Source organism: Anguilla rostrata, chromosome 9, assembly GCF_018555375.3.
Source record: "Anguilla rostrata isolate EN2019 chromosome 9, ASM1855537v3, whole genome shotgun sequence".
NCBI lineage: Eukaryota > Metazoa > Chordata > Actinopteri > Anguilliformes > Anguillidae > Anguilla > Anguilla rostrata.
This window is the reverse complement of record NC_057941.1, coordinates 12,989,859-13,004,579: the sequence shown is the minus strand read 5'-3', so window position 1 is coordinate 13,004,579 and position 14,721 is coordinate 12,989,859. Positions and strand designations below refer to the sequence as shown.

Here is a 14,721-nt window from a genome sequence, read left to right as displayed (position 1 = left end):
TTCCAGATTACAACCTTTGTCAATATTTAAGCCACTTCAAGGATTTTTGTTAAATGCGATTGATAGTCATTGCTGTCAAAAATGATAAAATGGTTAAACATATACAAATATTTGCTTGAATCATAATCAAAAATTGGAATCTGTGAAAACTAAACGTTGACAGTTTGCAAAGCGTTCCTGCCTGTCTCTTAATGCTACTCTTCCCCTTGAACCAAAAACCGGAATATTATTCAAAAGTTTCTTTCTGAAGCAATATAACAATGATATACCCAAATAATAAAGAATGAGGGCTAACGAATATTAATACACTTTATATCAGACATTTTTTCAGGGAATTTTACTGAGACTTTGCAGCGGCAGTAGCCTGCTCCTTGACCAAGTGGCGTTTTAAACATTTTTTCTTAATGCTTCTGACAAAACTTGGGCGATTAACAAAGCCTTTCCATACTTGATGGCTGAGCTGACTCAACTCATCCCTGGGATAAGAAAAGAGGGGTGATGTGAGGCCCGAACTGGACTAACATTCATGAAAATATACTTGTATTTTCAAGAATAAAAACTAAAGTAGTGTTTTTTGTTGTTGTTCTGGAAAACATTGACTGAATTTAGGCAAGAACCCCGATGGCCTCACCCACAAAACCACTCAAACGCTTCCATTTACCAAATAACGGAATTTCATGATTACCAACATTGTTTCATGGGATTGGTTACTGGTTAGGGTCAGAGCAGGTATTAAACAGTATGATTCAAAATGGGGAACAGTTTACACAAAAAGGCACCAAATTGAATTCACCTTTCAGGAACAGCAAGCTGTTCCATTCAGCTTCATTATTGGGCAAGCCAGATAAAAAGTTGCATGCAAATGTTTTAAAAGGATTTCCCAGGTAACTTGACCTCAGCCAGAGGTCAGAATCTGAAACCAACTGAACAAATGGGAAATGTTGTAAAAAGATGGGAAATACAAGCTGACCAGAGAAAGCAGGCAGAAGATCAAGGCCTGGGGATCTGTCATTAGTGGGTGGAATCAAAATTCATGCGTCTTTAATTTCCTACAAAACAGAAAATATCTTAAAGGAGTACCATGGTGGTTGAACGTGACACTTCCCAGTTGTCTTCAGGCAACAACAAAACAAATGTGCATAATTTTTTTATTCTTCAGTCATTTCAATGTACTTTAAAACGTATTTTTCTAAGCCTAAATTTCCCACTATAAAAATTCACCCGAACCGTCTGGGCGTGGTAATGAGAACTGTCAGTTAGCTATGATTGACAGACCGTTCCCCGTTACCATAGCTACCCCCATGATACGCGCTCTCTTTGGGAGACTGAATTTTCACAAGCTAGCTAGCTTAGTAGTATATCAAGTATCGATAGATAGCTAAGGTAAGGACGTTGACTTGTATACAGTTACAATTTTTGCTATCTAGCTAGCCAAATTAAGATAAAAGCACAACTATAACGTCCTCATAAAAGCGAACTAGCAAGCTAACGTTATCGATAACATTGCCTTATGAAAGCAAACCTCCTAGCTAGCTAACGTTAGCTAGCTAGGCTAAATGAATATAACCAGAAATAATCTAAAGGAACTCTAATTTAAGTGAACCTAACGTTAGTCAAATATTTGCATTGTCTGAACAGCAGGACGGTGTGTCCTGTCAGATTTCTTTACGGGGCGTGGAAATAGGAGTGGTTACTGTATTCGTGACGTAGAAAAATGACAACTTTCTCAACCGGTTGAAAATGGGACGATGAATTTAAAACGCATATTTCTCCAAAAATACAGAACGGACATATTTAATACTTTGCTCATTGTGTTTCTTCAATGCCTCTTGTGCAAATAGCACATAAAACAGAGAAAACTTTACTGCGCTTAATGCTTAAGATATTTGGTTCACTGTAAACCCAAAGGTTCAGGATGGGTTTAAAGTGAACCATGTTTAAAGTCCAGCAGTCCACTATTTTCACATCTGTGTTAAGTAGAAAAGCTTGCAACGTCTCACACGCAAGTCAAAACTTCAGCCAGTGTTAGCACTGGACACAAGGCCTTAGGTGGTGGTTTCTTCATAGACATTTCCCCAAGATTCATACATTTGACTAACACATGTTCTCTGTGATCTGCCTAAGGAACCATGAGGTCAAACTGCTTCAAGTGCTGCCACTATAGGTCAGAACAGCTGGTGTAATGAATTCCCATTGACAGCCAGCACTAGCCGATGTACAGTCTGGACTAGTGGTCTCCAACCCTGGTCCTGGAGAGCTACAGGGTCTGCTGGTTTTCATAGTGACTTTGCACTTCATGGATCAATTAAAGCAGTTGATTACAGAGTTAACTCACCTGGTGTCCTGGGTCTCAATTGGGTGCTGATTTTAAGGTGAAAACAAAAACCAGCAGACCCTGTAGCTCTCCAGGACCAGGGTTGGAGACCACTGGAGTGGACAGTACAGCAGGGATATGAAGTGCAATTTCAAACGTTCCAGGTTCTTCAACAAATAGACCAGACTTCATCTGCCATTAACACAGGTAGTTCCTGCTTTGGTTTCAGAAGATACAAAGGCATTATTGAGCAATGAACAAAAGACGCACTGCTGTAGGCAAATAAATCTGTACAACACAGTCTAAGAATGACAAATGACCTTTTTATTCGTTTTCCTTAAAAAAAAAACAACCATATGTAAACCAGTATGAAATTATGCATAAAAATAAAAACTTATGTTTATTTCCCAATGCCTTTAATCTCTTTTGTAAGTCTTGGAATCCTGACATTATGCGTTTATAAATACGAAAAGAAAAAAGTAACAGGTGTGGGTACATCCATACTGTTGAGTATCATTTGGCATTTAAACATGACCTGGACAAAGTTGCAGCGTTTCTTTCCCTGGTGTCAAAAAAAAACCAAATGGACTAGTGTTTCAATGCTCTCCCTTAAAGAGTATATAAAGCAAATATATATTATATATCATGTTCAGAAAATTAAAAATGCAAAAAATAATACATTGCAGAGTATGAATATACAGAGTATTGAGGCAGCAGCTGAAAGTACATATTGAAAAATGTACAGTTTTGACAATGATGACAAAAAAAAAGATATTCATCATTTCTACTTGTATTCCCTGATGGTGTCAAGGTAAGGAGGACCCTTTGCTCATTTCACTGTGCTTTCCAGCGCAGGGGTCAAGACCCGGACACCACCTGCTCCCAAACAGCATAGCTGTACAATACATTAAAGGAAGCTGACTGGTGAGCCGGGCAGACTCTTGCGGTGGAAGCTGAGTGTCAACCGAAAGGATCAGAACACCAAGACGTTACAACAGGAGACGAGGATGGCGTAGGACACTCAGTCGCCAACAGATGGCGCTGTAGATGCAAATACGGAGATCCCATACAGATCTTTAAAAAACCCACAACGTGATTAGAAACTGCACAGCAGCCCAGATGGCGCTGAAGATATTCCGGGGCGGTAAATCAGGTGACCTGGATGACGTTGATGCGTATGGCCGGGCTGGCTGAAACTCGCTGGTTCTTTGATTTGACGGACGTTAACTACAGGCTGGGCCCTTGTCATTCTTTGCTCTTTGACCGGAAAGGCCCGAAGCCCCAACCCCTCCCACCCCACCAGCTCCGAAAGCCTGACGACGACGGCCCACACTTCACAGATCAATGTGACTACATACAATATCATGCACCCCCGTATAAAAAAAAAAAACACGACACTGACCATGCACTCAAAGACGGAGGTTTCCTACAGTCTCCATGGCCCTGGGAGCTTTGTGCTTTCTCATCTCCGCCAGCGCTATGTACAACCTCCACTATACAGACAGGAAGGGAATCCATGCATAAAATAAAATAAAGAAAAGGTCTGACAAATTAAAAGAAAAAAGAAAAACTGCAGTCAGAAAGAGAGGTGAGAAACTATTCCTCAATGTCAGAAGCTCCCAGACTGATTGACGCGTCGGTTTCCTCCCATGGGCTCAGTGACATCACTACGTAGGACGGTCTTCACGGATGGGTTGTAGGGATCGCCTCCCTGAACTGGTAAGAGCTTGGCTCTTCGACCTACGAACGTTCTACCCGCTGCCACCTAATCGGGCTGACGTGAACGTTTCTCCACGCAAAATGCTATCGCCTAACCGAGACGCTAATGCATGAGGCGGCGCACAAGAGGACAAGACAGAACTGGTCGACTTCCTGTTGAGCACAAAAGTCCAGGAAGTGGACATAGACGTGGGTACGTTTACTGCGCCGATATGCAAAAATGGAGGAAAGGGCTCGGGTCGCAGGGCGATGGAACGGGATGGTCCTAAAGCAGACGACAAGAGGCGGCTTGGACACTTCTAGAACTACCTACCGGACAGAGGACAGTTCAGACACATTTACAGCACAGGACTACTCACCATTTACTACAACTGGTCATGTGCACACAAGCCAATGACTGACAACTGGCCCTGTGGGACACGGACGCCTCGCTGGGATTACCCTGTTTAAGATTGATTTGAGTTTAAATTCACCGCGTGTTCGCTTTCAATTATCCTTAACCGAGTGTTCAAAAACAGGACAGGATATGCCATTCTGTACTCTGTACTTGTGTTTTTCTAAAAATAACAGCCAAGTGGGGGTGGGGGGGTACTTCCCCACACAACATTGCAGCAGCTACAATTCGGTTTTGTGCAGTTCTGTTCATTTATCCATTTTTCGCTTGCTCTTTTGTGCTAAACGCTGTACAACAGTGATGCTGGCACATCTAGGTTTGACTTTGACACACATTGATAGCGACAATGACAAAAACACTCCCCACCCTCCCTTACAAATCCACCCACCCCCACCCCCACTCCCCTAACCCTCAAACTTCATAAATCGGAAATACCCACCCCGGGTCGGCTCTGCCTGGCGGTTCATGGCAAAATACTAATTGGCCCAGAGACCCAGCGCACTTCCAAACCAGGAGCTCACTCCCAACATGCATCTGTTTTGGCGACGCAGTACGTCGGCCAAGTTCGGTTCCAGAAGCGCCTGCGTGGAACCCAGGGGTGCGCCTGTGGCGCTCGCCGTTGGCCGAACGCCTCGCCGAACCTCGTGCTTACAGCCGAGGGCTGGGCGGGTGGGGTCTCGGTGACCTCCTCACGGTGAAACTCCCTCCAGCGCTGCGTGTCATTGCGGACGCTGTGCCGCAGTCGCTGGCTACTGCGTCTCTAGACGAGGGTCGGCCGGGCGCGAGCCCCGCGGCGCTGCCTCTGCTAAAAGCAGCCTGACCCTTCCAGGGCCCTGAAACAAATAAAGCGCATTTCACGTCTCACGGCACAAGCTAGCTGGGCTTCACCTAAACTTCCAGAATAGCAAAAGAACGAAAGTCAAAATCTAATCGCAACCGGCACCTTCTTTTCCCACAACCCTTCGCTCACAAATATGGCAGCTCTTCAAGGACTCAAAATTGAAGTTACATTTGAACCTTCTGTCATTTCATGAAGTCGGGTGAGCGTTTGCACATAAAGATGCACGCGATATCATAATAATTATAACCGTAGCAAATAATATGAATATTTTACTGTCATTGTATGACTGATGCGACAAGACCATCAACAGGCTCCACCAATGCACCATTAGACAGGAGCAGAAGGACATGTCTCCACACTACAAACACAGGGAAATCAGTATTTACAAGCTTAAACCAAAAACACGAAGGGAATTTCAATAACTGAATCATTCAGTTGTTAAACGGACGTTTTTAGGAAACGGTATGGAGACATGGAAATATTTCGTGATGACTGAAAAGGCGGTTTTCAGCCAGTCTGAAACAGCAGCTCATGCACCGAGCGTGTGTAGGACACATCGCCCGTCCTCATCTACCACAGCAGTAAAAACTCCCATGGTGCTGATGATGGCAGACAAGGATGGAAAGCAAATGGGGACAAACTTCAACTGAACTCCATTCTGGACACATAAATAAAAATTGACAGCAGAGGGTTGGTAAACTAACAAATTAGAAGAGCCATCTCAGACTGCTAATATTTCTGTTTGAGTGGGGGGAGGTTTGGGGGGGGGGGGGGGGGCGGGCAATGTAACTGGCATTCGGCGGGCACGCTTGCATGCATGCGCACACACAGACACTAACTGATCAAGGCCGATTCACCACCATGCAGAACACAGCTCTCACACTGACCATGCGGAGGGTCAGGACAAGACAGGCAACGACAGCGCTCCTTCACTTACACACTAGCGTGCGCGCGCGCTAACTCACTAATAAAGTGCTCAAAGGTACAAAGCACCAATTCAGATAGCGAAACCTTTTCCTTACCTGAATTTAAAAAAAAAAAAAAATGTAAAAAAAAAAAAAAAAAACTCATCTCACCAACACACATGTAATGTGCACAGTAAACCGAAATGTTTGGATGTGAGGCGAGAGGTGTTTGAATAAAAACGCTTTGAGAAAATTGGCGTGGACGGATCGACCGAACGCTCAAGGACAGACCGAACCAATCGGCCCAGAGGCGCCAGATCAGCCTTAGGCCTCGCAAGTGGCCGGACGGATCTGTAAGATGAACAGCATCCGTAGCTAGGTTTAATCTTCTCGACAGTGACCAAAGTGCTCACGAACAATCACAGTAACAGATGCATCCATAGTAACAAGACAGCGTGGAAAAGGGCCTTGCGGCTCGACCTCCGGAACCTTCTCGAAAAAACAGGGCAGGGCGGAGGAAGGTAGACTAGAAAAAGTAAAATGCCAAAGAAAAGCTTCATCAACCAGTCTTCAGTGCGTTTCGCGATCTACACTCTTTCTCTAAATCTCAGACAGCAGCGTGTCCATGCGGAGCCCCCCCACGCTAGCCTGAAAAGGCGGAAATACAAATCCAGTTCAGCCGGTGTGAAGGGGGCAGATGGGCAGCCGGGTCACGGGCGGGGCGGGGTCGGGGCGCCGTGTTTCACACATGGATGACAAGCGCTGGAACGGTAATGACATTGAACGTATCTTCAGTCTGTGCGCACTTTTCTTTTCTGGTCTCCTTCGCTTCTCTCTTCCCTCTCCCTGTATTTGGCGTGGGTTTGATTTTTCTTCTTCGCTTGCTCGTTTTGTTGAGGGGAGGGGGATGATTCGCCGTTCGACCTTTGGCGCGACGCCCTTCGCCGGTACTACATGAACTGCATCTGCAACGAGAGAGCAAACGTGGCTGATCGTTCAGCGGGAGGCTTAACAAGGAGGGACGCTCAAGTAAAACCCCACCCAACGAGTGCAGCTGTTGGGATAAAATGAGGGTCCTGAAATGTCACAGGGTCTGCTGACTTCATTTTATCCTTCAGACCAAATTGAGACCCGAGAAACTACACGAGGTGAATCAAGTGAGGAGTTAAGTGCCAATGGACAAATGAAGACCAGCAGAAACCGTGGCCCTCCAGGACCAGGACGAGGTTCCCTCGGATGAAAGGACATTTGGATCAAGCCTACGGGGACTCGTCTACACACCAGTCCCCATAAGTAAAAAAGCACCATAATGCATGCTACAGCAGCGTGTGCAGCTTTACTGGTCCAAAATTGCTCCATGGCTCCCTTAGTCTACGGACCGTCTGTTGGGCCTCGCTGCCCCTCGCCAACAACATGAGTAAGACCGAGCATTTAGTGGCCAGGCCGACCTGCCAGACTCTACTGACCAAATAGAGGGTCGGCAAAACAATTCAAGGAATGGAACCTGATCTTTCAGTTTACTTATTAGCACCAGTGAAACTGTTAGCCTGGCTCATTCTTTTTTGTGATAAAGGTGTGATTTGTATAAATCCACTATAATAAAGACATGGGGGCATTATTTTTTTTTTTTACAGATAAACAGGATTTAAGTGAAATAAAAGGTTTTCATGCAGTAGATTCTTGATATTTATTTTTTTGAACTGACATTCTGAATTACTTTTCATCCTCATCTTATTATTCAAATAAACTACATAGACAAAAAGACATAAAGCAAATACAGAAGATGAATTACAAATAGGAACATAAAACAAGAACCAAATTTACACGGGTTTAGTCACTGGTTATGAAATACATATCCAAACAGTGTCATTTTTCTTTCACTAAAAGTTTCAAACGGGTCAATTTGACCAAAACCGAACATAAGGGTTCAAACACAGATTGCTTCAGCTAACTTTGTAATGTACACTGCTGAGAGTGTGTGGGCCAGCTTTATGAAATGTTTTGGTGCCTGATGCCTCGTCTGCGGGCAGCAGGGGCTTACCTGGGCTCCAGGAATGGGGGCAAAGGGGTTGGTAGGTCTAAGAACAGGCTGGTTGTACATCATGGGCTGAGGTGCCATCACTTGGACTCCGCCCAACTGCCCCATCTGCGGTGGGAGCTGAGAGAGGGAAAACGCAGGTCAGCTGGGAGGACATCGAGGAGAGATGTCCAATCACGTGCCTGTGCATTTGCATAAACCGGCCTTCCCCATTTGCAGATTTACAAACTGATAAAGCACCTTTCCCAATCAACATGAAAACTAAAGGAATAAAAGACCCAGGTTGTGTCTACTGGCCACATGGCACCCACTGCCATTAAATAAATCAAATGTATTTATTTTTTTAAATCATAGGAAAATACAGGCTTTATTAGTGAGTCGGGCCAGTCACTCAGGAAAATTGAGCCAGTGGGTTGAGAACCGACACCCTGGGCCAGGGATCTGAGAGAGGGGATTAAACTGGCGCTGACGTACAGACGGGAGGAGGGTGGAGGCGGTGCAATACGAGGGCGGGGTTTAAGCTCACCATTCCATACACAGGCACTTGAGGTGTCGTCATGGGAAAAGCCATCGGAGCCGGGGCCTGGGGAGATGGGGAGGAGACGCCACTGTCAATACAGTGCCTTCCCAAAAGACAGAGGCGTTCCAGTACGTTACTGTATGCAAATCAAACCAGTTGTGAAGCTATTTGGTTCCCACCATGCGGACTAAGGGCAGAGCTTATAATAACAGCAGAGATGAGTAGTCTCCATGCTGGTATTAGTCTCTCTGTGACAACAGCAAGGTTCATTTAGGGTTTGGTTTTCCAACAGCAACGTTATGCTTCCAGAGGCTGCACGTACACAACCCGTCAAAAGTTTCAGTACACCCACCATTTATTTACTGACATTTAAGCAGTTTACTGACCACAAATAGTCCCAAATTGTAAAATGTAACCAAGCTATCAGAGATACGCATGTTTTACTTCACAAAACAAAAAAGATCTTACAGAAGATTCACCAAAATGGCCACCTTTTGCAGTAATAACTTCTGAGCATATTCGTGCCATTCTTTCAACAAGGAAAGTTGAATGTGGTTGCGAAAAACCAACAGTGCTGTAGAAGTTCCCACAGATGTGTGGGTTGCTTCTCCTTGACCTTTCTGTCCAATTTGTCCCAAACTAGCTTGATGGCGTACAAAAATAGAGACTAGGTGTCCATTCCAGCCTGTTTTCCCAGCTCGCCTCCCTGTTCTTTTCGCCTCAGGTAATTCGGACACAGCTTGGATGTTGATTTGGGTCATTATCGTGCTGTATGATGAATGGCTGACCAGTTATTCCTACACCAGATGGCATAGCATTGTGTCCAAAAGTGCTGCAGTAACCCTATTTGTTCAGGATACCAGACACTCTGCGCAGGTCGCTAACTGTAGAACCAGCAAAAAAAAAAAAAAACCCACACCTTTACGGTACCTCCTCCATGTTAGACTGGTGGTGTTACCCACTATGAACCGGACTTTCACAAACTCCATACAAAAACCTTTTGGGAGGAACCAGGTTTGAAACGTGGATTCATCGCTCTAAAAGACCAATCTGGAGTGGTCCAAAATTCTGTGTTTCTTGGCCCAAAGATGGCTTCGTCTTATTTTGACGCCTGAGCAACAGTTTTCACATTCCTACTCGACCTTTCAAACCCTTGTCAGGAAGTCTCCTCTTCACAGTTGATACTGAGACTTGTTTACATTGGTTAGTGTTCAGCGGTGCTTGAAGTTGTGATGCTATTAACTGCATTTCATGCAAGTAGATGACTCAGATTTGGCCTCTGATTTTGTTGTGGGTTCGGATCCGCCAGTTCTCTTCCAATACAAATTTCTGCCAGTTGAAATGTGTCTTTGGATGCTGTGTGTAACTGTGTTAACCGAAACCTTGAGCAAAATGTAGGTCACTATCCTGAGAAGTAAAAGATTACTTTTAACTTCTGACTATTCACTTCTAACTTTGAGTCATATGAGGTTATTTGCAGAAGTTAAACTGCTTAAATTTAACTAAAAACAGAAATCGAGTGGAATATAGCATTCATACACAATTATAAAAATAAATCTTAGTTTTTATATTCTTAAAACACCACTTGCACTGCTCTTTGCACTGTTGTGCATGTTTGCTTGCATTGGGTATGTAAAAGGCTTTAATCATAACAAATTAGTCACATGATGACTTAACATGTTTATGTTGACAGATCTAATTCTAACAATACCAGTGGTACACAACCAGCTAATTTCAACATCAAATAATTACTAGGATGCCATCCTTCAGCACTGCCCAAAGAATGTCAATCCAATATTCAGCTAACCACGTACACAGGAATAAAATTGGGTTCGTCCTTTCATGACTCATGTAAATGGCATAACCAGAATATGACCATAACTAGAATAAACATTGTTATTTGGAATATTGTAAATGTAAATGAGGTCACTGTAAACACCTAAATATCCTTCATCACACACAAATACTGTCTGGACCACATTAAAACTGAAATAAAAAGTAGCACCATTAAAACATACTTTTATAGCAACTATACAATCTGACTGAAGAAACGTCCTCTCACATGCAATCAAGTTTAGTACCAACTTTCCCATTACCGGTTTTAGAAAATGCCTGTTCGGTTGCGTGTCCTATTGCGAGACAAGCCATTGGAATGTGTCAGTTTTGTGTGTTATTTAATGCCCAATAAGGTTTTATGAATGTGAATATAAAATGTAATAAATTGTTTGATGGAGTTTAAGTGCCACTTACTCCATTTACTCGCTACTGAATAATAGCTCCATTCTCTTTATTCCTGTTGCTAAATACTGTTTTCGCTTCGCTCTTGCTCCCCAGTGGCCAGCAGAACTGTCTGCATGCAGCATATCACAAATACAAAAACCCTCTGAAGCTTCCTTTAGTCTCTTCAAGGCACCTCTTTGAGCATTACCTGTGAATTTCCTCTGTCACTTCCTTTTTCCAACAACTTATTTTCCCTTTAATACACGGCTCACAAACCATAGACCAAAACTTCACTTGCGGTTTTAGTGTAAAGTGTTCGGCATAATGTTGCTCTGACTTTCAATCTGGACTGTGTTCACTCTTAACTACAACTACAGCATTAACACCGTGGAAACTGGGCATGGTGTTAAAGAAAGGTGCGCATCGTATACATTACAAAATGTTTACGAAACGTCAAAGTATTACACCGAATCGCCCAAGCAGACTACACTGTGCTGGTTAATAGCTGCACTGCAACACTGGATGGAACAATATCAATTTTAAAGTAGGTGAAATTGAATTTTAATTACACCACATTACACATAAATGCAGCAGAAATGTTAGGAGTACTTACATAACCAGTATAGATCATTCCATTCTGCCGCGTTACGAGAACAAAGAGGAAAAGAAAAGGGAGAGACGCAGACAAAGATATAAAAGGAGTGAGTCAGCGAACACATGGGAAATGACAGGAAGTAAATGAAACGGAAGATCTGTGCCAAAATCAAATGGGTAACAATCAGTTAGAAGCAGGCAGGCATGCACTGAAAAGGGTAACGTCACACAGTAAGAACACACTGTACATCGCTGTTAGGAAAAAACGTCAAAAAGGATCTGAAATGCATCCCTTACTGGTAATAGCAGGAGTTGATGTTCAGTTCGATTTTCAGTACAGGCATAGCAAAGACACTGAGGTAAGGGGACAACCCCATTCTACTCAACATGGATATTTGGCAATACAAAAGAAAAGACAAATATTGTTTTTTCAAGACTAGAAACCCATGGTACAGTGTTAATGGGGTGTTCTGACACAACTTCACAAAACTGTGGGTTTTATTGGACGTACAACCCATTGGTTTTTATGTCCAATAAAACCTAAATTTCTTCCTTTTTACACCAAGCACAGCTCAAATTCTTAACTCTTTTAAAAGGCAGTTACAAGACTGAATAACTGAACTAAAGCTGGAGCTTTGTATTTAAGAACCATTTACTGAAACATGATAGAACTGTGAGGGTGACCAGCAGGCTTTTCAGAAGGAAGGAGGTGCATCTGAACCTCACCATCTGCGGCACAGGCATGGGGGCGGGACCCATGGGGGCAGGGTTCCAGGCCGTGGTGGTGCTCATGGTTTTGGTCTGCCAGTTGGTGCCGCCCGTCAGCTTCTTCTCGCCCGGCTGGGTCCACTGCATGTCCGGCCTGAACGCGGGCACACAGAACGGCAAAATGCACCGCGCAAATCCAGAGACCAATTAATTAATGAACCTCGAGGGACGCAGCTGAGCAGCAGACACAGCATAAAGGCAATAAAGAATCAGGGTAAGAACAAACCATTCATATTACTGAAAATGAATTTAAAAATAATACCTGGAGTCAAATACTTACTTTTTAGCTGGTGTGCCTCCAAACTGCAGGTCTGAGTGGGAAAAGGAAAGAAAGAAATTCAGTGTGACACTTAACGGAGACTCGCAGAGTTCTTCCTCTTCCTCCTCACAGTACTGGCGGGTGTTTCATTAAGGGCAGCAACAGAAGTCCTCTTTGGGCCACCTGTATCTACCTAGACTGAGTGGGCTGTGGGACATGTATGTGGCAGGAGGATGATGATGATCACGGTCACTAAAATCACACACGCTTTACCATTTACATTTAGCAGACGCTGTTATAAACCTAAACAGATTAATTTTTTAGCATTCAATCCAATCTGGCTCCAGGAAATAGACAGCCATTAATTCCATCCAATAAATAAATCGCTCATTCTAGATGGCTACACAGCTGAATTTTATCAGACACTGCAAGTAATAATCGCTCCACAATTACAAGAAAATATGGGCAATCGTCAACATCCTTTAAACAATATTTAATACTTGTTGTATACAAAAAAGGCAAAGATCCATTACTCTGCAAAAACTATCAGCCAATAACACTCATGAACATTGACAATAAAATATTAGCCAAAATAATATAGGTAATAATATTTCCCTTCATCTAGCTGAAATACACATGTATTCGCCCAGACAAAACAGGCCTAATGGAAAAACAGAATCTCCTCAGACAACACCAGGGAACTATTCAACCTTAATCATCAAGAAAAATAGTCACACCTTTCTGCAGCGGTATGTAACCTAGAAACTGAAAAAGCATTTGACCGGTTCTAATAGAAATCCAACCAACAACTAGCCTATTGCTTCACATGGAATAGGTCTGAATTTCATAAAATGGAAAAAAGTATTTTATATACCTATCCACAAGCATCTATATCTACAAATTTCACATTTTGTAAGTGTGAAATTGAAAGTGGCAGTTCACCCAAAAATGAAATTAAGGTATGTTTTGACTTACCCAGAATACTATCTATCCATCCAGAGAGTTTTGCTGAGACTTTACAAATTTTCTAAATAGTCACTGCAGCTCACCCTGATACAACAGACCTAAACGGGTCCATAGCTTTTGTGGCATTAAAGTGCCAAAATTTACATTAAAAACAACTCATCGACAATGTCTCTTTTCAAATATAATGCCACGGCTATTCACGAACATCCACAGAGCTTAGCACAATTTCACCGAAAACTACTTTTTCTACCCAAGTATGCCAACTGTGCACATCCACACAAAGTATTAACCAAAGCAGCCAGTACTCTGGGGCGCAGTGTCAACACTGTTAAAATAATGCTAAAACAATGTTTTAAAACAACTGTACCAATATGGAAAATCCCAAATTTACAATGAATAATAAACTATTCAGTAGGCCTTTCTGAGCGACTCAAGGTCTCCACATTCTACAAGGTCTAATTAATGATATTACTTTAATTTCATTCCCACCAAACATTCAATATCTCATAACAATTTATTTAAATTATGCCAAATCAAAGGGAATAATTCAAAGGGAAGGGATCTGTTAAAATACTAAATTTCATGGACTAAACCCATAAATATGAAACAAAACTACTGGCACTATGGGGGGGGGGAGCTACGGCATTTCTACAACGTTCTCGACACGACAGTTCATCACTCATTTGACAACTGCGCCAAACTTTGGACTGAGGAGTTAAATATTCCCCCAGATGGACTCAACAGTTGAAATGCCTGGAATAATACTAGGGATGCTCCGATTTGCATTTTTTGGCACCGCGATACTGATTCCTCGTGAACAGCGTCGGCTGATACTAATACCCGATGTACTGAGCAGTGTGGATGGAATCACACAAGTTCTACAAGTGACTGCAAAGATGCAGATACTCAGTTGCAGCGTCTGCCGCCTTTGGAGAGCTTATGCGAAGGGAATTAGGCTACTGACAACAGACTACAAGTTTGCTCAATAAAACTGTAACAATTAATTTCTGTGAGAATATAAGCAGGACTTTGATGATTGCTCTGAGACTTTAAACAATCCCTTTTTTCAAGCAGACAGCACAACGCGCGGCACAGGATAATCAATTTGCTTATTCAACAGCGTAGGAAAACAACTGAAGTCCCGTCATAATGGCACATAAAAAAGCTACTGCGTGCGCGAGAA

At 43.0% G+C, this 14,721-nt stretch overlaps 1 protein-coding gene across 7 annotated transcripts in view; it reads right to left on the bottom strand.

The window, feature by feature from the left end:
* Positions 1-2,617: 2,617 nt before the first annotated feature.
* Positions 2,618-14,721, bottom strand: part of LOC135262971 (phosphatidylinositol-binding clathrin assembly protein-like) — a 45,794-nt gene continuing 33,690 nt past the window's right edge. For 4 of the 7 annotated variants that reach the window (XM_064350459.1, XM_064350457.1, XM_064350463.1 and 1 more), the window contains 6 exons: positions 12,594-12,624; positions 12,272-12,434; positions 11,565-11,588; positions 8,738-8,794; positions 8,215-8,331; positions 2,618-7,138 (listed from right to left, as the gene is read on the bottom strand). In XM_064350459.1, coding sequence (XP_064206529.1) covers positions 7,124-7,138; positions 8,215-8,331; positions 8,738-8,794; positions 11,565-11,588; positions 12,272-12,434; positions 12,594-12,624 — 407 coding nt within the window. In that variant the 3' untranslated portion in view covers positions 2,618-7,123. The remainder of the gene's footprint in view (positions 7,139-8,214; positions 8,332-8,737; positions 8,795-11,564; positions 11,589-12,271; positions 12,435-12,593; positions 12,625-14,721) is intronic. The other 3 variants (XM_064350461.1, XM_064350465.1, XM_064350460.1) reach the window with 2 other exon arrangements.